This window comes from Microcaecilia unicolor, chromosome 2 (assembly GCF_901765095.1).
Source record: "Microcaecilia unicolor chromosome 2, aMicUni1.1, whole genome shotgun sequence".
NCBI classification, from domain to species: Eukaryota; Metazoa; Chordata; class Amphibia; order Gymnophiona; family Siphonopidae; genus Microcaecilia; species Microcaecilia unicolor.
In genome coordinates this window covers 538,839,493-538,860,573 of record NC_044032.1, presented here as the reverse complement: position 1 = coordinate 538,860,573, position 21,081 = coordinate 538,839,493, and the positions used below count along the sequence as shown (strand labels likewise).

Genomic DNA, 21,081 nt, shown 5'->3' with positions numbered 1-21,081 from the left:
CTCTTATAACCAGCCCTGAACTAGTGCTGAAATGTTATGCTGATGTGGTGTGAGATTGTCTGTTGGCATATATGAATAATTAGGAGAGGGGTGGGGGTGGGACTGGCTGACTTCCTCTGTGTTTTTTTCTCATTCCTTGCCTGGGCCTCACTGGTCTGGGGAGGGGGAAGTTTCTAGATGTGGGAGCAGGGAAAGGTGAGTTTCAATAGTAATTTTTGTTTTCTTGGAGATGGGATTTATGTATTTTTCCTGAGGGTATAGGGTGGAAGAGGGGCATAACTGATTTCTTACGCTTTGCATTCAGTACAGAAGGTGGTTTAGATTGTATTGCTAAACTTACTTGATTTTCTGATTGTCTACTAAAGTTTTAAAATTGTTACAATAAATAGTAACAGAGTCAATTTGCCCAGGAAGCGACACCTGTTGCTGCAGGATATGAGTTTCCAGAGAGTCCAGATAGTGTTTGTGCAAGAGAATCGGTTTTAAGCATTGCCATGTTTACTTGTCTCAGAGGAGGGTTGTGGACGGGGTACCGGAGCAGAAAGGCTGTGAGATTGTTAGTGGGTGACCTCAGAGCACTTGTTGTTCTGTATGCAGTTCTTTTACTTTTGGAATCCTTAACTCAGGTTTTGAGATTCAATCATTACACTAGTTAATGTTTTCATTTCAGTATCTAATTCCAAGACTCCTGATGTAGGCCTATCTGGCCGAAACACAACATTGTGTCGAGTCAATTTTTATGTGTAATTGTTTTATTATCATTTGTTTGGAAATTAATAAATGCTGGTTATTTTAGTTTGGTTCCAATCTTTGGATAGCCTAGCTTTTATAGTCCCACCTTTTTTGTTTTTGCCTTTACGCGTCGTGGGATCTATTGAGTTCTCCACTTTTGTGGATTCTCTCTAGACTTTTGCCATATATGGGACCCAGCCTGCAGAAGCTTGCCTAGAACCTGACTTAGTTCATCACAGCTGAAGTCTCCATCTAAGCACTGCTTGATAAATTTTGTTTTATACCATTCATTTTCTAATTTTCATCCCATGTCTTTTTGAATTCTGTCCCTATTTTTTTTTTCTCCACCACCTTCCCCAGGAGGGCATTCCAAGCATCAGCCACCCTCTCTGTGACAAAGAAAGAATTTCCTGATATTACTCCTAAGTCTACCACCCTGCAACCTCAATTCATGTCCTCTAGCGTTACAGTTTTTCATTATCTGGAAAATGCTTCTATATTAATACTTTTCAAGTAAAATCTGTAGTCTCTCCCCTGTCCTTTCTCTCCTCTAGGGTATACAGATTCAGGTTGTCCAGTATTTTGGGGCAAGCCCCATACCATTTTTGTCATTCCTGAATTATGAAATTACTACTGAGCAGCACAAGCTAGAGCAGCCATTGAATGGTTTCAAAACCACAATTGTAAATATATGGGTGCACATAGAGGTTCCTCTGTGGGTGGGTTTTTTCTTTAAAAAAATTTTTTTTGCCTCCCTCAGCGGCACTGGATCTTACCGGAATGGTCTGACCATCTTCACACTTTCACATTTGGGATATTTGAGCCCTAGGAGATATGTTCAGTTTTCATGCAATACACCTATTGTTATAATCTGGAATTTCCATTCTCACCAGGCATGATTCCCTTGCTTTACAGGACCTGGAGGCAAAATGGATTGGTTAGATGGGGTCAGTTGTATGAGGTGGACAAGTTGCTTACGTTATAGTCCTTTGCCAGAGATTGAAATCTGCCACCAACACACTAGTATGCATGTTTACAGTTGACACTTCTATTGTCCTCAAAGCAATTCAGGCCTTGTTTGACAGAACCATACACCTTTTTAGATGTTTGGTAAATCAAAAGTTCTCAGAAACAGTTGGTGAGTACACTTTATAGCTACCTTAGATCTTAAGGTACCTGATTTGAACCTCAGGCAAATAGGAGCAAGAGCTAGGGGTAACCCCTTCTCCTGCAGAGTGGGATTCTATGGCACAACCCTTGGAGGAAAAAATAGTGATAGGTTCTAATGTTAAGCTTCTTTACTGTTGGTATTTACTCTGATTGTCTCAGTCGGTGGTATCTTAGGTCTCCTCTGTGGATCCAGAGGCACTATGGGACATATCTGGTGGACCTGCCTGAAAGCTATGGCTTTTTGGAAAAGTATCTGATTTCAGATTCTGTGGATTACAGGACTGCAAATACCTTGGGATCCTGGACCCTTTTGAACAGGGACATGCCTGGACTTCACAAACATCAGTCTTTGTCATCTGCTGCATGCTACTAAATTTACTGTGGCATCAGCATGGAAGGACCCAGCGCTAAAATGGAGACATGGATTACGTTACATGTATAAAATGGAAAAAAAAAACTTTAGCTGGTTGGCAGAAGACCTGGGTTTCTATTCAAACTTTGAGCTAAGTGGGTAAATGAGACAACACTGCTCTTTTACTACTAAAAAAAAAAAAAAAAAATGACTGTCAGTTTCTTGTGTTCTCCCCCCCCCCCCCTTTTTTTTTTTAAAGGGTAGGGGGAGAAAAAGAATATCCTTAAAAATGGAAATGTAAACTGTGAAGTTCCATATGCTATATATTTTCTAGCCTTTTTTCTGTTGATTTTTTTTTTTTTAATAATGAAAGGTAATTGCTATACACTGTACTCTGTTATGCATCAATAAATACTTTTTTATTCACAATTCTGTAGTAATCTTGTGCTAGTACTTCAAACCTGTTGTGGGTTTTGAAAATTTTCTATTCAATACTTAGGGGCCCTTTTTAGTATGTGCTAAAGAACATTTATGTGATGTGTAACTAAGTGCCATGTGTATAAAATAGAACACACACACATGTAACACATATAGTAACATAGTAAGTGATAGCAGATAAAGACCTGAGTGGTCCATCCAGTCTGCCCAACAGTCATATTCATTATCAATTCAAGATCTATGTAGTGTGCACAAATTCCATTAGTACACATTAAGCTTTAGTAAAAGGTCCCCTTAGTTTGTTGTGCTGTAGTAAACATACAGGTATGTTATGACAAACTGTGTGCCCTTCAAAAATGTACCCATGTCCTCTGAGAAAATGACATTTTGCTCCATGAAGAAGCATGCCTAATATTAACTGTATAAACTAAAACAAATTCCCCCAATTATTTGTTAATGAGAAATCCAGGTGCTAAGACAATATCACATAAACCTCTTTCTCCTACCCCTCTATTTTGCCCAACTCTTGACTGTGGCTCTCTCCAAAATTTAATACAAATACACCTGGAAACTGGCCACTAGCTGTATATACTGTACAGGGGATAGACTTGTGTCTCTTCCTCATGGCCTGGACTGGAAACATGACTTCCTATGCCACACTGCAAAGGGCAGAAATTTAAGTTCACCAACCAAATGCAGTTCTGCCACTTTGCAGTTTATTAATGTCTCATAAAATTGGTTTTGAAGATCAGTATCTGTTAAACTGCTAACAGTAGAATTGATCTGTTTAATAAATTGTCCTAATCCATTTAATCTGGTGATCAGTAACGAGGTAAAATGTTGGCTGTTTGTGATTTGACTCATCCCTGAGAGCTGCTATTGAGCATCTTTCTATGTGGGGCTTGTGAACTGCTCACAATACTGTCCTTTCCCCTAAATAATAAGCTTTGTTTGAAATGAAAGTTATCAACTAAACTACAGATCTATGGGTCTGGTACTGCAAATCAGAATATTAAATGTACAGTGCCTTGCACAATTCTTCACTAATAACATTTCACATTTAGGGCCCTGTTTACTAAGGTGTAACACTGCTTAGTAAACTGGGCCCTTAATTGTCTAATACATTTAAATAGTTTGTTTTCACACAACATATATACTACATTTTTCAATGTTAAACAATTATAGAACTATTCAAATTAAGATATATATTTAATTCTTTGATGTTGACAGCATAGTATATCTTGTGTAAGATCAGTAAAACAAATTAATACATTTTAGATAGCTAACTATGGGGGAAAATGGAGAAGGTTGTGAAGACTTTTTGCAAGACACTATATAGCAAGAGGCTTATTTCAACAGCCAAAAAAAAATTCCAGGCTGTAGGAATAATCCAAATCTTCAAAAAAGAAAAGCCAGTAAACATGGCACAATCACAAACATAAGAGTAACGCAGTATGGCCACTCTTATGTTCCAATGGTCCGTCTAGCCAGTGGCGTTCCTAGTGGGGCTGACACCCGGGGCGGATTGCCGGAAAGGACACCCCCCCCCCCCCCCCGGTGCACGCCGCTAGGAGGCCGTGCGCTGGTCAGCTTTGTTCGTTTCCACGCTCCCTTTGCCCCGGAACAGGTTACTTCCTATTCCGGGGCAGAGGGAGCATCGAAACGAACGAAGCTGACGGCACGCGGCACCCCCCCCCCCCCCTTGGTACACCACTGTATATAACCCAGTATCCTGTTTTCCAAACAGTGGCCAAGCCAGGTCACAAGTACCTGCCAGAAACCCACATTTATTTATTTAGATTTTGCTCACACCTTTTTTCAGGAGTAGCTCCAGGTGAGTTACATTCAGGTACTCTGGATATTTCTCTGTCCCAGGAGAGCTCACAAGGAGCAGCAGTAGGATTTGAACCGGCCACCTCTGGCTTGCAAGACTGGTGCTCTAACCACTAGGCCACTCCTCACTATTGTGGCAACACTCCATACTACAAATCCCAGGGTAAACAGTTGCTTCCCTTGTCTGCCTAAATAGCAGACTATGGACTTTTCCTTCAGGAATTTGTCCAAACCTTTTTTAAACCCTGATACGCTAACTGCTGTTATCACATCCTTCGGTAAAGAGTTCCAGAGCTTAACTATTCATTGAGTAGAAAAATATTTCATCTTATTTGTTTTAAAAGTATTTCCATGTAACTTCCTCAAGTTTCTCCTAGTCCTTGTAATTTTGGAACAAGTAAAAAAAATCAATTTACTTCTACACCACTCAGGATTTTGTAGCCCTCAATCACATCTCCCCTCATCTGTCTCTATTCCAAGCTGAAGAGCCCTAACCGCCTTAGCCTTTCCTCATATGAGAGGAATTCCATCCCCTCTGCATTGCACAAAGTAAGTCCTTTTTTTTTTTTTTTTTAAGAGATTGACATTTAAAAATTCCAAACCTAGCTGGAGGAAGCATTCACTGATATCCAACAGTGGTAGGTTCAAAGGTACACTTGTGCCAGATTTTGGGAGGAAATTCACGTTGGCAAGAAGGCCTGTCCATAGCAGTGCTAGATGACACCACTCAAACAAGGTTTTGATTTCAATAAAAGACTAGATGAAGATGCGACTCAAAACTTTTCACAGCTAAGTACAGGCTCTTTGCTAAATTCTGTAGTAGGATTTTTGTTTGAATGTTAATTTATTAAATAATTTAAAGATCTTTACCTTTTCTACAGCTTTCTACTTGATAAATACTACTGTACAATGTACTATATCTACTATATTAAAAAGCACCTCCAACATTCTGAAGCTGACTCCGTGGCAGTGAAGGCTTGAAGGGTTCATGCTTCCTGGTTCGTCAAAAGCAACACTGACCAACCACAGGCTAGCAGCAGGAGGCACAACCTCAACGTCTCTAGCCTTCCCTTCAACTTCGTTCCCGTGGAGTCCTGCCCTCACGGAAAGAGGAAATGACGTCAGAAGGCGGGACTCTGAGGGAACGAAGTCAAAGGGAAGGCTAGAGACGGGCAGGACTTTCAAAGATGCGGCTGCTTCAACGGAGGTAATCGGGAGCGAGGAGAATCGCTGGGTGGCTAAAGGGGGGGCAGGGGAAAATCGCTGGGTGGCTGGAAGGGGGGCAAGGGAAAAAGGAGAATCGGGTGGCTACGGGGGGGGGGGGGGTGCAGGGGACAGGAGAATCACTGGGTGGCTACAGGGGGGCAGGGGACAGAGGAGAATCACTGGGTGGCTGGAGGGGGGGGGGCAGAGGACAGAGGAGACACACTCGCACCCAGCAGTCTCACTCTGTCACACACACTCGCACATTCACACTCTCTCAAACATACACACTCTGAGGAAAACCTTGCTAGCGCCCGTTTCATTTTTGGAGGGGGGCAGGGGAGAGAGGAGCATCGGTGGGTGGCTGGAGGGGGGGCACGGGAAAAAGAATTGCTGGGCTGGGTGGCTGGAGGGGGGGCAGGGGAGAGAGGAGAATCACTGGGTGGCTGGGGGGGGGGGGGAGACACACTCGCACCCAGCAGTCTCACTCTCTCTCTCACACACACACACACTCGCACATTCACTCTCTCTCTCACACACAGTCACTTGCACACACACTCTCTCAAACATACATACTCAGAGGAAAACCTTGCTAGCGCCCATTTCATTTGTGTCAGAAACGGGCCTTTATTACTAGTAGCACTTTAAATAAGGCTTATAATTCTAGGAGTTTAGAAATTATAAATGTAGGCATTTAATATCAAGCTAAGTCAATGTTTTGAAAAGGTACTAAAAATCTATCTGCCTGATATTTAAAATAATTTAGCCAGTCGCTGACTAGTTAATTTGCTTGGTCAAGGCTAGCTGCTAAAATTTAGCAAAACTTAACCAGCTAACTGCTGCTGAATTTCGTTGGGGGGGGGGGGGGGGGGGGGTTTAGCGCAGAAAAGGCATTTATGCAGTCCCAATCTTTATGCAGTAGCCCACGGCCACTTAAGTGATGAATATGGACTTAAGTGGCTATGTGCTAGCTGACTTAAAAATAACCAGATATTCGAAGTCGAAACCCACAGGTTCCAGCAAAACACTCATCACCGATTCTATATCAGTGTTTTTGTGGTGCAAAATTAAATTTTAAGGATATTGTTAGGTGTCATGTTTTGGTTTACTAAAAGCACAGCTCTATCATATCAACCTGTTTTTGTTGGGATCATATTACAGCCTCTTGGAGGCAGACCGAGTTTCAGCACTGAAACCAGCCTGTCATCCAGGTTTGGGTTTTGGCTGAAAATGCCAGTGCATTTTTGACTGATACTCTGCTCCCTCCTCCATCAGGCTACCTGACCACCAATAAGTCCTCCCCGCACCTACCCTAAGAAGCCATGGTGCTCTACTGGACTCTTCAAGGGCAGGAATGAACACCACTTTTTCCTGCCTAGTGCTGCTGCTCAGTCAAAATGTCTGTCGAGACTTCCTGCAGTAGCCTGGCGAGACTACCATGGGAGGTTTTGGCAGCCATTTTGAGATTGGAACAGATATAAGCAGGAGCAATCTCTAGTCACTCCTGCTTAGGCCGACTGGCCTGGGAAGGTTTGGTTTTCGTTCTATCCAAAACTGAAAGGCAAACTTTGGCCACAGATTTGGTTTCAGCCAAAACCAACACCCCCAGTTTTGGTTCACCTCTACAGCCTCCCTTCATTTAGTTTTTTAAATAACACACAGCAGATCCATCTTTGCCAGGGACCACAATCTCAGAAGCTGTATTGCCTTCACTGTTGTAAGGTTTAAAAAATGGCATCATCTAATGATGGGATGTAAAATATGTCTTTGTTTATGTAATGTACTACAGGTCTGAATTGTAGTTTGTGACAAGTGCAAAAGCACTACACATTTCATTTTTGATATTGGGCACAGTTTCAAATTGCTATTTTGATAAGTTAGATAAGAAATTGTGTATATGTCAGTCACTCCTGCTCTGCTCAAAACTACTGACACCAGAAACAGCAAATGTACAGTACTGAGAGCAGAGTCTAGGTTGTTTTTTTAAAAAGGTATCTCTTCTATAGTGGATAGGATACAGCAGCATTCCCCTTCTTTCCCTCATCGTACCTCTTAGCGTCTCCTGTGGCCCACAGAGGACAATCTACTCTCCAGCATGGCTCTACTACAGCGCTATACTCACACAGTTGCCACACAGGGCCTCTATGCCTAAAGACAGCACTTTCTCTGTGGTCTCTTGCCTCCCTCACAAGTAGGTCACATTCCAATAACATCATTAGTAAATATGCTTTTGAGGTCTTCTCCTTACAAGTAGAAATCAGAAGCCCAAAATATTTGTGGCTAGTAGGCTCTGAGCACTAGGCAGTTGTACAAAGAAATCTGCACAGCCGTAGCAGCAGACTTGCCCTAGTTCAGAAAAGCAATCTATTTTTATTTTAATATGTTAAGATGAGGAAAGGAAAAAAGAAATTAAACAAAACATCATTCTGAACAATGTTGGCTGAAAGCAGAAACTAAAGATGAATTAATGTCTGTTCTGCAGATGAAGTATACCAAATAATTCCTTTGGTTCAAAGATAGTTCAGTCAGTCACTTGAACAAGGGCCTGGTGAATTTCCACTCTCAGATGGTTTAGTCTTTCTTTTTGCTATTAAATTCTTCAAGAAAAATTCACCTAAATTAAAAAAAAAAAAGTTAAATTATAGAAAGAAAATTATAAAAAAGTTTAATTGAATACATTTGTTGAAGATTTCTATAATAAAATTCTATATGTAATATAAAGTAGCTATATGTCTGTTAGTACCAGCAGCTGTATAGTGTGGCACTGATAGTCTGTCCACTTCCAGATACATTCACACTGTGGCCCTTATTGGATTTCTATGAATCAGTAAACATTGCTGCACACCTCATCATTGACTTGCAACAAGGGCATAAGGAAATAGAGAGTGATTGCCAAAGAAAAGGTACTTCTAAGTGGAATAATAATGCAATTAATTGGAGAAATAATACATCTTCTAAGGCTGTAATCTCACTCAAGGATTATGTTACAAGGGGCTGAGTAGTTTCTGGAAGTCATATTAAGCCTGAGATCTGATTGCCCCTAACTCTGCTGAAATAATATGATGATTTTTTATTTAATCAAACACTGATTTATCAGTCCAGAATTTGTGGATTATGCCCATTTACCAGCAGATGTAGAGAGAACAACCTGAACTCTATTAGAAAGGTCACTGTGCAGCTGCTCCAATTCAGCATTTCCCTGTCTCCAGCACGTGGTAGCAACATGCATATGCAGATCTTGGACTTTGCTATAGCTTTGTAGTGTGTGTGTGTGTTGTGTGTTGTGTGTGTGTGTGTGTGTGACGAACAGTGGCCAAGCCAGGTCAAAATACATTGCAGAGACCCACATAGTAGCAACATTCCATGCTACCAATCCCAGGGCAAGCACTGTCGTAGTAGCAGACTATGGACTTTTCTTAAGGATACAAATGGCACCACTTGCTAAGGCAGTCAATTGGTGTGCCCAATGTGGGCTTCAGTGAACAGCTTTGGGTCAGTGTGCTTGTTTTCTTTACCTTTGCTGGTCAGAGTTGGCTGCTTCTTCAGATTCTGCTACAGGTCTAAGTTTAGGACACATCAGAGTGCCTCACGGTGAACCTTTCAGCTCAGATTTATTCAGACTGTGTGGGAATGGCTATCTTGGATTCTTCTTGCAGGTTTAGCTTCAGGCAGCAAGTTTCCTTCACCTCAGGCAACCAGCCAGCTATTCCGTCAGCAGATTTAGCACAACAGTACTCTGTTTCTTTTCCCTTGGGGGGGGACTTGGACCCTGTCTCAGTATCTACTCCATTTTCTTCTGAGTTTGTTCTCTTGCTACACCAAGCGTATTTGTTTAAAAGAGCACAGTCTTCTCAGGCTATGACTGGTCCTTCTTGTCAACTTCAGGAACAAAGCTCTTTTAAAAAATCAGAGCAACAACTGGATTTGTATGTTGAATCTTTAACTTCATGTCCTATATCTGAAGTGGCTCTCTCCATTGCTTCTACTAGAGCTCTCTTTTGAAGGGGGAGAACGTCCAGCTGAAGATGGGGATGATCTTACAGAGCAAGGCTTTTCCACATGAGTGCTCTCCTAACTCAGGACTCTTCTACAGCATCGTATCCTATCACGTCAAAAACCAAGAAGCCTCCTAAAGCCTCCCCTGTTCATGAAACAATACAGGACTTGATTCAGCCCAGTGGAATACTCCATATGCTAGCCTTAAAGTAGATCAAGCTATGTCTAGAATATATACTCACCTTTCAGGTGAACTAGACAAAACTTAAAACTGCCTATGGTAGATACAGAAAACAATTATTCCAGTAGAGAGAAGCACTACTTTTAAGGATGTACAGGATCACAGGCCTGAAGTATCCTTTAAACTTTCTTTAAAAGTAGTTTCCTTTGTGTCTACAGGCACTTTGTGTCTACGGCTCTTATGCTGCTCAAGCTTGTCTCTGCTGGATTGAACAAGCAAATCTTGTTTCTTCTCTCGCCTTTCTATCCCTAGAAGCAGGATTAGCTTCTACTAAAGCAGGGGTGGGCAACCTCAGTCCTTGAGGGCTGCAATGCAGTCGAGTTTTAAGCTCTCAAAAGTTCAATACTTCAGAATGGAAACCCTACATTTGTTAATTCCTTTGGTTGAACTAGGCAAGTACCTTTCTTCCCTAGACTTCACGAAACTATTTTCACGTTCCTATTTGAACACACCATCAGCCCTTTGTCCATTTCTTGATTCTGGAAAATCATTTCTAGTTTCAGGTGATGCCCTTCAGTCTCTCTGTGGCTCCAAGGACCTTTTCAAAGATCATGGTTGTAGTAACAGCCTTCCTCTGGAACGAAGGAATCAGATGACTGGGTTAATAAGGGCCTTGTCTCATCAAGAGAGCCTCCAAGTCACCTCCAGAGTAGTGACCCTTCTCCAGTCATTGGGTTGGATAGTCAACCTTCCCAAAAGCCAACTAAGATCCTGTCAGACTCTCAAATACCTGGGAGTCCTGTTTGACATTTGACCCAGGAAAGTGTTCCTTCCTGCTCTCCGGAGATAAAAGATTCAGTCAAGTTCATCACCTTTTACAGCCTGATGCCTCTGGCATAGAACTATATGCAGGTGCTGGGCTCTATGATGGCCACCTGGATGTACAGCCCTGGGTGAGAACACACGAGACCACTCCAGCCCTCTTTATTGGTCTTCCACTATTCAAGAATACAGGTATCACACCTTCGCTAGACAGCTCAAGCAAAGCTCAGGATGAAATGGTGGCTCTAGTCAACCAACCTTCAGCAGGGAATCATCCTTGAATCTCTGGAATGGATAGTGGTGACCAAAGATGCCAGCCTCTCTGGCAGGGGGGGCTCATTGTCTTTACCACATCACTCAAAGTCAACAGTTTTCCAGTGAAGAATCATGGTCAATTAATCATCTGGAACTGGGGGCCTTATGCAAAGCACTAATAGCATTTGCCAGTCTGATTTAGGGAAAGTTGGTAAGAGTCCTGTCAGACAATATGATGGCAATATTTTTATAACAACAAGCAAGGGGCAACCAGGAACGCTCCTCTAGCCCTGGAGGCTCAACTTATTTTCTAGTAGGGGGAGAAGCATGCACCAATGATTCTGGTAGTATGCACAGCAGGAATTCTGAACAACACTCAAGTGGACATCCATAGCACAAACTCCTTGGATCTGAAGGCATGGGAATTCTCAACTGAAGCTTTCTCCCTCATTTCAACAAAGTGGGAACTTCCAGTACCAGAGATGATGGCCATGAGGTGCAGTGTCAAAGTTCCTGGATTCTTAAGTCATCAAAGAGAATATGGTTCAGAAGGCCTGGACGCTTTACTTCAACATTGGCCACACAAGTCTCTGCTGTATGTGTTCCCTCCTTGGCAGATGACAGGAAGAGCTCCCAGCCAATTTGTTCATATCCCGGTTGGGTAGTGTTAGTGGCACCAGACTGACCCAGATCTTATTCAGCTACAGCATCTGATTCTTCTGACACCTCACATGGAGCTTCTCTCACAAGGTCCAATCCAGCATACATTCTAGCGGTCAAGAATCTGCCCTTGGATCTCAAGGCTCACTCTACCAAAGGAATTGTTACCTCTTGGGCAGAATCTTGGGCTGTTACAATAGAGAGCAGTTACAGATCAGCAACATGGTCTTCATATCGTACCTTTTCTAAGCATTACAGATTAGGTGTTTCTGCCAAGAAAGAAGCTTCTAGTTCCCTCTCAATTTAAGAACTGCTTTTACACAAGCAATGTTCTGGACTGATCCATTGTGGACGGTAAGGAAGCATAAATTGGGTCTTACCAGCTAATTTTCTATCTTTTAGTCCCAACAGAGCAGTCCAGAAACCCATCCTTCTCTTTACTATATATGTCATGCGCAATTTCATATATATGCTGCTCTTAACACTTCTCTGATGAACTATGCAACCTTTGTTTCTTGCTGTTCTTTAAAACAACAACAACAAAAAAATTTACAGTTTTCTGCCTCTCTATATGTTTTCATAAAGGAGGCATGAGAAGTTAATTCGTGTCTCCACTATATTCCATTGCTCTATTACTGAAATGCTAAATTGGATCATCTGTAGTGACCTTATGGCAGAGCTCAGTTTGTACTCTATCCACACCTGCTGGTAGGTGGACATAACTTGCAAGTTCTGGACTGATCTGTTGGGCCTAAAGGAAAGAAAATTAAGAAGAAATTTATCCATTTTACTTTCTTGGATGAAAGCAGTTCGAAGTGGTTTACAGTCATCAAATCAAATTATATCAAACATAACATAAACCATTTATCAGATAATATAACATAATGCTGTGACTTACATGATAATAGGGGTATGTGGGAGAGCATGATCTAATAACTTTGATGTAACTACCACTAAGCAAACCTAAAAATTCCATAAAAATATTATTTAAAGGACTATTAGAGATGAGGCAAAGGATCCCTATATTCCACCCATAGATTAAACTTACCCCACATATTATTACAGGGAACCCAAAAAGCTCTAAAATCTGGAAAGATCCATATTTTGACATTCCTTCTATGGATGATATAATTGATCTGGGCCCTGAGATCTGGTGCTATGCTTAGAAGCAGATTCTATAAAAGCTTGGAAGTACAATGTTAAGTGCATTTCCAATCTGGTTATGATTTCTAAAGATGCTCCTTCACCTGTTTTACTTAAACTTCTTAGACAAATAAGGCCCAGTTCCTCTTAAAACACAAAGATTAAAGTCAAGCACAATTTCATATCTTAATTTGAAGCATACAGCCTTGAAATTAGACCCTTCCCTTTCACATTAGCCATTGTAAGATACATTAATAAATAAGTGGCATGGGGGAAGAGTACATTAAGCACTTTAATTGTAAATTTATTTTGGACTCAATAGTTTCCATCTCAGTAAGGCTGAAGTCTTGGATCTGGTGCCACGAGCCTTCATTCACAATTTCTGGGGGATTCTCTCCCTCCTCCCCCATCATCCTAAACATACCTGGTCTGGTTAGGAGCTATGCCATTAGGGTTCCTTCTGGAACTCTGCATTATGCATTCTAAATCTAGTTCCTAGTTATGACATACTGTAATGATTAGGACAGATTCCACTCCAGGGGCTATGAATGTTGATTTGTCAGCATTTCCAGCCTTCACTGCCTCAGGGAGCAAATGTTCTGAGCTGGGAAATGAATTCAGGTCACTTCACATGGCTTTGCATAGCACTGCCACTGAACTGCCCCTTAAGTACATAAATTAGGGCTTCTATACTTGAGGTATTTATAAACTGTAAATTTAGGTATTTTGTTTCTAGCTAATTAGAGGTTCTTTGAAGGTACAAGAAAATCAGTATTTATCAATATTTTTGCACCACGTTTGCTGGGTACTTTTTTCAGTGGAATGGAGGATGTAAGACATGTCAGTGGAGGAGTGACAGAATACTGGAAGAAGTGGTGTTTTTCAGTCTTTATACAAGGTAACGCCAATTTTTTAAAAAGGTTCCTGGGGAGATCCGGGAAATTGTAGACTGGTGAGTCTGACGTCGGTGCCGGGAAAAATGGTAGAGGCTATTATTAAAAACAAAATTACAGACCACATCCAAGGACATGGATTACTGAGACCAAGTCAGCACGTCTTTTGTATGGGGAAATCTTGTCTGACCAATTTACTTCAATTCTTTGAAGAAGTAAACAAACATGTGGACAAAGGGGAGCCGGTTGATATTGTGTATCTGGATTTTCAAAAGGCATTTGACAAGGTACGTCATGAAAGGCTACAGAGGAAATTGGAGGGTCATGGGATAGGAGGAAATGTCCTATTGTGGATTAAAAACTGGTTGAAGGATAGGAAACAGAGAGTGGGGTTAAATGGGCAGTATTCACAATGGAGAAGGGTAGTTAGTGGGGTTCCTCAGGGGTCTGTGCTAGGACCGCTGCTTTTTAATATATTTATAAATGATTTAGAGATGGGAGTAACTAGCGAGGTAATTAAATTTGCTGTTGACACAAAGTTATTCAAAGTCATTAACACGCGACAGGATTGTGAAAAATTACAAGAGGACCTTACGAGACTGGGAGACTGGGCGGCTAAATGGCAGATGAGGTTTAATGTGAGCAAGTGCAAGGTGATGCATGTGGGAAAAAAGAACCCGAATTATAGCTACGTCATGCAAGGTTCCACGTTAGGAGTTACGGACCAAAGGGATCTGGGTGTTGTCGTCGATAATACACTGAAACCTTCTGCTCAGTGTGCTGCTGCAGCTAGGAAAGTGAATAGAATGTTGGGTATTATTAGGAAAGGTATGGAAAACAGGTGTGAGGATGTTATAATGCCGTTATATCGCTCCATGGTGTGATTGCATCTTGAGTATTATGTTCTATTCTGGTTGCCACATCTCATGAAAGATATAGCAGAATTGGAAAAGGTGCAGCGAAGGGCGACTAAAATGATAGCAGGGATGGAACGACTTCTCTATGAAGAAAGACTAAGGAGGCTAGGGCTTTTCAGCGTGGAGAAGAGACAGCTGAGGGGAGACATGATAGAGGTATATAAAATAATGAGTGGAGTGGAACAGGTGGATGTGAAGAGTCTGTTCACATTTTCCAAAAATACTAGGATTAGGGGGCATGCGATGAAACTACTGTGTAGTAAATGTAAAACAAATCGGCGAAAATGTTTCTTCACCCAACGCATAATTAAACTCTGGAATTTGTTGCCGGAGAACCTGGTGAAGGCGGTTAGCTTGACAGAGTTTAAAAAGCGGTTAGACGGTTTCTTAAAGGACAAGTCCATAAACCACTGCTAAATGGACTTGGGAAAAATCCACAATTCCAGGAATAACATGTATAGAATGTTTGTACGTTTGGGAAGCTTGCCAGGTGCCCTTGGCCTGGATTGGCCGCTGTCGTGGACAGGATGCTCGGCTCGATGGACCCTTGGTCTTTTCCCAGTGTGGCATTACTTATGTACTTAATAAACATTATTTTAGTTTTTTTTGTATCTGGAGTGTTTTATCAGTTAAAACCTAACAACTGAAGTCCAACATAAACAGATGTATTATCTATTTTTTTTCATTTTCTGAAACTGTTATAACCCCCCCCCCCCCCACTGTAGAATAGCTGACCTGCTTTTGTTCCAACCTTCCTCTATTACAGAGGTCAAAGGCCATTGTAGAATATGTCTTAAGCAACTCTGGGCTTCCTCATGGTAATAAACTATTTAAAGAAATAAAAGTTGCCCATGAATACTGTTTCCTTCTTCATGCCAATCCAATGCTACTGCCCAATTCCAGTTTCTTCTTATCATCCTTTTAGACCAGTCCTGACAAATGAAAGGGTAAGGGGTCATGGATATGATATACCACCTTTCTGTGGGTAAATCTGATATACTGCCTTTCTGTGGGTATAACCATTGCAGATACTTTTCCTGTCTCTAGTGGTCTCACAATCTAATTTTTTTTTTTTTTTACCTGGGGCAATGGAGGGTTACGTGACTTGCCCAAGATCACAAGGAGCTGCAGTGAGAATCAAATCCAGTTCCCCAGGTACTCAACCCACTGCACTAACCATTAGGTTACTCCTCCACTCTACTGACTATGTCCAGCAGGAGGAGGCAGCAGAGAACACTACAATTCAGTGATGTCGTCACTGGTCTAAGATGTGGTGCACCTCTGGAACTTGCCAGTATTTGTCTGCCTCCAGTAGATGGTGCAGATACATTGGTGCAGCAAGAAGTTCAAAGAGGACCTGACTTCCTGGGGTGAAGGCTATGGCCTGTGGCCCAAAGGTTGGGTTTCTTGCCTATATGAGCTCTCAGGGATAGGTTTATAGATCTTTGCCCTGAGGGCTTCTCCCTCCTCAGCCCCGAGCCTTAACCCATGGGTCTTGCCTTGGTATTGCTGAACTGGCAGGTGTCCCATGAGGCCTCTACCAACATGGAGTGTTCCTCCCCCTTCATTCAAAGCAGTTTACATAGTATCTACAGGTACTTATTTGTACTTGAGGCAATGGAGGGTTAAGTGACTTGCCCAGGGTCACAAGGAGCTGTAATGGGAATCAAACCCAGTTCCCCAGGATCAAAATTCACTGCACTAACCACTAGGCTACTCCTTGGGACCTCAAAAATAGTTCCTTACATCCGAGGTCTATTATATCCAAACAAGGAACTTTTAACACTCAACGAAAGCTCAAATCAGGCTTTTCTTTAAACCTAGATTTATTGTAAACAACAAAACGTAAAGTACAGTACTGTATAGGTAAATGCAAATATAGATGCAAAGAAGTTTAACAACACTTACATTACAGTTAAAATAGTCCGAAAGAGATGTTTAAGACAACGCTCACACCTAGTTAGGAATTTGTCAATGTCAAAAGTGTGCTGCAAAGCCACTTCACTATCCTTGACAGTGTAAAGATAGCACTGTAACGTCTCCAAGACTGATAAAGCATTCAGAAAAGTGGGAATGGCTTCCACTTCACTCCAGCAGTCTCTGTCATATCATCATCCGATTCTTCCTTTGCTGATACAACTTTTGCAACAATGTCGTCATCAGTTGGTTGTTCACATGTTTCAATGGCATCGTCCACATCAACGTAATCCATGAATGTGCTCTTCTCAAATAAGAAACGGGAAAGTCAACGTCACCATCATCAATATCTTCTTGACTACTAGCTGATTCTACATTTCCGAATGCTGCCATTTGCAAACATTTCCTACTTGCAGTTGAAAATATTTCATACGCTTGCTTAAGCTTTTCTCTTTCCTGTCATATCCCATTTACGGTTTGTTTTGCCAGATTTAGTCTTTCAAATACGGTTGACTGTTTTTGCCCATTCTCGATGTCAGTACATAGAACACCTACGTTTGACGGACATCAGTACCAGCCGTAAGTCGGTTCACCACTTTTGTTGGATATCGAGACCAGCCATAAGTCAGTTCGCTAGAAGCTCAACTGCCAAGTAAGTCCCTTATATACATGGTCCTTTGGAATCATGGGACCATGTAAGATGGTCCCTTGTAACCATAAGTCCATTATAACCGGGTCTGCTATAACTGAACAGAAATACATTGGAAGTCCTATTCTTTTGGCCAGGTCAAAATTTTTCGTCCACTATATCTGAGTGTCCTTTATAACAAAATTCTACTATATTTGTCCATATATATAACTTGACATCTTGACATTTCTTCCACATCCCAGCTGAAATTTTATGTGAGATAACTGGTGGGGACAGGTAGATATAACAAGACACTGTCAGCAAAATGAAAAAGGCTATTTTGTATTGTGACTCTTCTCCAATCACTGGCAATTCCATTTCAATAGCAAATAAATCAGGAGGACAGGGAAAATCCTTGTCTTATATCTTTACTTAGATCAAAAGCTTAGTAAAATACCCCAATTAAAAGCTTTTGTTTTGGCAGTCTGTTTCATTTAAAGGTTAATGACTCTGAGAAATGAAGTTCAAAGCTTAACATTTTAAGAAGTCTTGGACTTCATTTCTCAGACTGATTTGCTGGAATGTTACTCTTCCACTCCTTTTGTATCTCTGTGAGTACTGTGGGAGTTTGCTGTTCCTCCTGTTTACCATAAGAGTAATGACTCAGCACAGGAAATTAAACCCAAAGCCTAGGTTTTCTGTTACTTCTCTCAAAGCATTTCACTTAATTCTATACAAAGCCTTTTCAGCATGTAACAATAGTATTACAGCTATCATTGATCATAGTTAGATGACATTTGTGTAACAAACAAAAAGGGGAAAATGATCCTGCACATACCTGCTTTGTATGAAGAACGCACCAGAGGCCCACTGGCTGTGTAAAGAAATCCAAGTTCATTACCTACATTTTCCCAGTATTTAAACTTTTCTGGCGTAATGTACTCCTCCACCTGCATCAAGAGAAGAAATTCTGAGCATATCATCCTATTAAAATGTCATAAAATATTATTTAGAAAATTCAGCCAAAATAGTAATGCTCATGTAAAGATGATTCCACTGAGATGAACACATTAGAAAAATAAATACATAAAAAGCTTACTATAGCAAAGCCTATAATCCAGTGGCGAGAACTCTCTTCAAGCTCGATAGAGTTGGGGGCACAGCAGGACCAGCAAAAGGACAGAACATAGCCAAACTTAGGGGCCGATGCACAAAAGGTGCCGTTAAATACGGCAGCCATAGGAGAACTTACCGAGTTGCAAACAGCAACCGATGCTCAAAGGGGATGGCATGCAAATGAGATGCATGAAAATCTCTTTGTGCATCAGTCGCTGTTTGTGACCTAGCAAATGCACAAAACGGGATTGTTTCACTGCTTGACTCTTATAGGCAGTCATTGATTCGGCACCTCTGTGCTTGCTGACTGACAGCGAAACAGAGCTCTGTCGAAGTGTTTGATCTGGCACTTCTGGATTGGCCACTGTCGTGGACAGAATGCTAGGCTCAATGGACCCTTGGTCTTTTCCCAGTGTGGCATTACTTATGTACTTATGTTGTAAGCCTGAGAAGATAAAAAGAGCCATGCAGAAAAGCAGGAATCAGCAACTCTGTGCTTGACAGGTGTTTGCCTCAGAAGCTGAACCAAGCCATGCTTTAATCATCAACTCAGTGTCTGCCTGCTCTGCCTCAGAAGCTGAATAGAGGGAAGACGAAGGATCAGTGAAGTCGTCACTCGTCATATCATGGTCTGCCTGGGCTTTAACATCGCCACTTACCACTGTTTTCTATTAAATGTGGGGTGATCAGGAAGCAGAGGGTGGGAGAAGTGTGTGTGTGTGGGGGGGGGTGTCAGCCCTGGAGTTGCCAACATGGATGAAGAGGGCTCCTCTCCGACAGCTCCAGAGCTGCCATAAAATCTAGCTTATTAAAAGGTATGTGCTCCATTCTGTGTATCACATGGAATTCTCGTTAGAGTACTAATGGTGGATCATGGAATACTACTTAATATATTAGAATATTTCGGAATCGGAGGCCCAGTCCTCAAATGTTCGAGGGATTCCTCACCACCAGATCCTACCAAGTAATTACAGACACCGAAAGATCACCTCCATGGACACCAGAATGCGGAGTTCCACAAGGCTCCCCCCTCTCACCAACCATCTTCAACCTAATGATGATACCTCTAGCCAAATTACTAGCCGATCAAAACCTTAACCCTCACATATATGCTGACGATGTCACAATCTACATCCCGTTTAAACACAACCTAAACGAAATCACCAACGAGATCAACCAAAGCTTCAGAACCATGCATAGCTGGGCAGACTCATTCCAGCTAAAACTCAATGTGGAAAAAACTCAATGCCTAGTACTCACCTCACAATACAACACAAACAATTACTCCACTATAACCACACCATACTGCACCCTCCCAATATCAGAAAACCTGAAGATTCTTGGTGTTACCATCGACCAAAACCTTATTCTTGATACCCACGTGAAAAACACGACAAAAAAGATGTTCTACTCGATGTGGAAACTCAAAAGAATCAAACCTTTCTTCCCGAGAAACGTTTTCCGTATTCTGGTCCAGTCCATGGTTATTAGTCACCTGGACTACTGCAACACTCTATACGCTGGCTGCAAAGAACAAACTATTAAGAAACTCCAAACAGCCCAAAATACCGCAGCCAGACTCATATTTGGAAAAACCAAATACGAAAGTGCGAAACCCTTAAGAGAAAAACTTTACTGGCTTCCACTCAAGGAACGCATCGAATTCAAGATCTGCACGATCGTACACAAGATCATCAACGCAGAGGCCCCACTGTACATGGCTAACCTTGTGCACCTACCGCCCAAAAACGCCAAGAGGCATATTTTCAAAGCACTTTGGGAGGCTAAGTTCCATAGGTTTCTATGGAACTTTGGGAGGCTAAGTGCTTTGAAAATGAGCCTCCAAGAGATCAGCCCGCAAATTCCTCAACCTGAATTTCCCTAGTTGCAAAGGAATTAAATTTAAGCAGGCATACGCCTCTACCTTCTCCTTCAGAAGTACACAGATATGGAACAGGTTACCCCCAGCCCTAAAAACCATAGACAACCCAAGTAACTTCCGCAAATCTCTGAAGACATATCTCTTCAATAGAACCTACAAAAAGAAACCTTAGACACAAATTCACCTCCCAATCTATCCTACCTAACACCACCCTCTCTAATTTCACATCCTTTTTCTGCATACTGTATTCATTATTCTGTCATGGCTTTGTCATAACAACACTCTGTAAGCCACATTGAGCCTGCAAATAGGTGGGAAAATGTGGGGTACAAATGCAATAAATAAATAAAATAATGAGTTGCTTGTAAGGTTGTCGGTAGTTGCTACGGCATAAGAACATAAGCATTCCCATACTAGGACAGACCGAAGGTCCATCAAGCCCAGTATCCTGTTTCTAACAGTGGCCAATCCAGGTCATAGAACCTGGCAAGATCCCAGAACACCAAAACAGATTTTATGCTGCTTATCCTAGAATATGCAGTGGAGTTTTCCAAGTCCATATTAATAATGGCTTATGAATAGGAAAGTATCCAAACCTTTTTTAAACCCTGCTAAGCTAAATGCTTTTACCACATTCTCTGGCAATGAATTCCAGAAAACAGTTAAAGCCATGGAAAACCCCTTTATGCATTAGATGCTACATAACATTTCCTTTAGGCCAGCTAAAACGTTGCAAGCTTTGTGCATCAGGCCCTCAGTATTGTTTGTACAATGACAATGCAGCACTATGCCTATAAATGGGAAGAGCAAAGGAACAAAGCTTTCCTTAGCAGTGAAATAAAAAGTAGAAAGTCTTATCCAAAAAAATACTCACGTAAAAGGAACAAAGTATAGCCTCTTAAAATTACTTTTTTATTACAAAGTAAAATGTATTTTTAACAAG

General features: G+C 41.5%; 1 protein-coding gene and 1 long non-coding RNA gene across 3 annotated transcripts in view; both read right to left on the bottom strand.

The window, feature by feature from the left end:
* Positions 1-1,471: 1,471 nt before the first annotated feature.
* LOC115461482 lies at positions 1,472-2,669 on the bottom strand. The gene is made up of 2 exons (XR_003940720.1): positions 2,337-2,669; positions 1,472-2,133 (listed from the first exon to the last, which is right to left on the bottom strand). It is a non-coding gene; the product is annotated as an uncharacterized LOC115461482 (long non-coding RNA).
* A 4,702-nt stretch (positions 2,670-7,371) lies between these two features.
* LIAS (lipoic acid synthetase) overlaps positions 7,372-21,081 on the bottom strand; it is a 65,651-nt gene continuing 51,941 nt past the window's right edge. The window contains exons 10-11 of one of the 2 annotated variants that reach the window (XM_030191307.1): positions 17,979-18,090; positions 7,372-8,342 (exon numbers count right to left, since the gene is read on the bottom strand). In XM_030191307.1, coding sequence (XP_030047167.1) covers positions 8,254-8,342; positions 17,979-18,090 — 201 coding nt within the window. In that variant the 3' untranslated portion in view covers positions 7,372-8,253. Of the gene's footprint in view, positions 8,343-16,528; positions 16,817-17,978; positions 18,091-21,081 lie in introns of those variants that run through there. The other variant, XM_030191308.1, reaches the window with a different exon arrangement.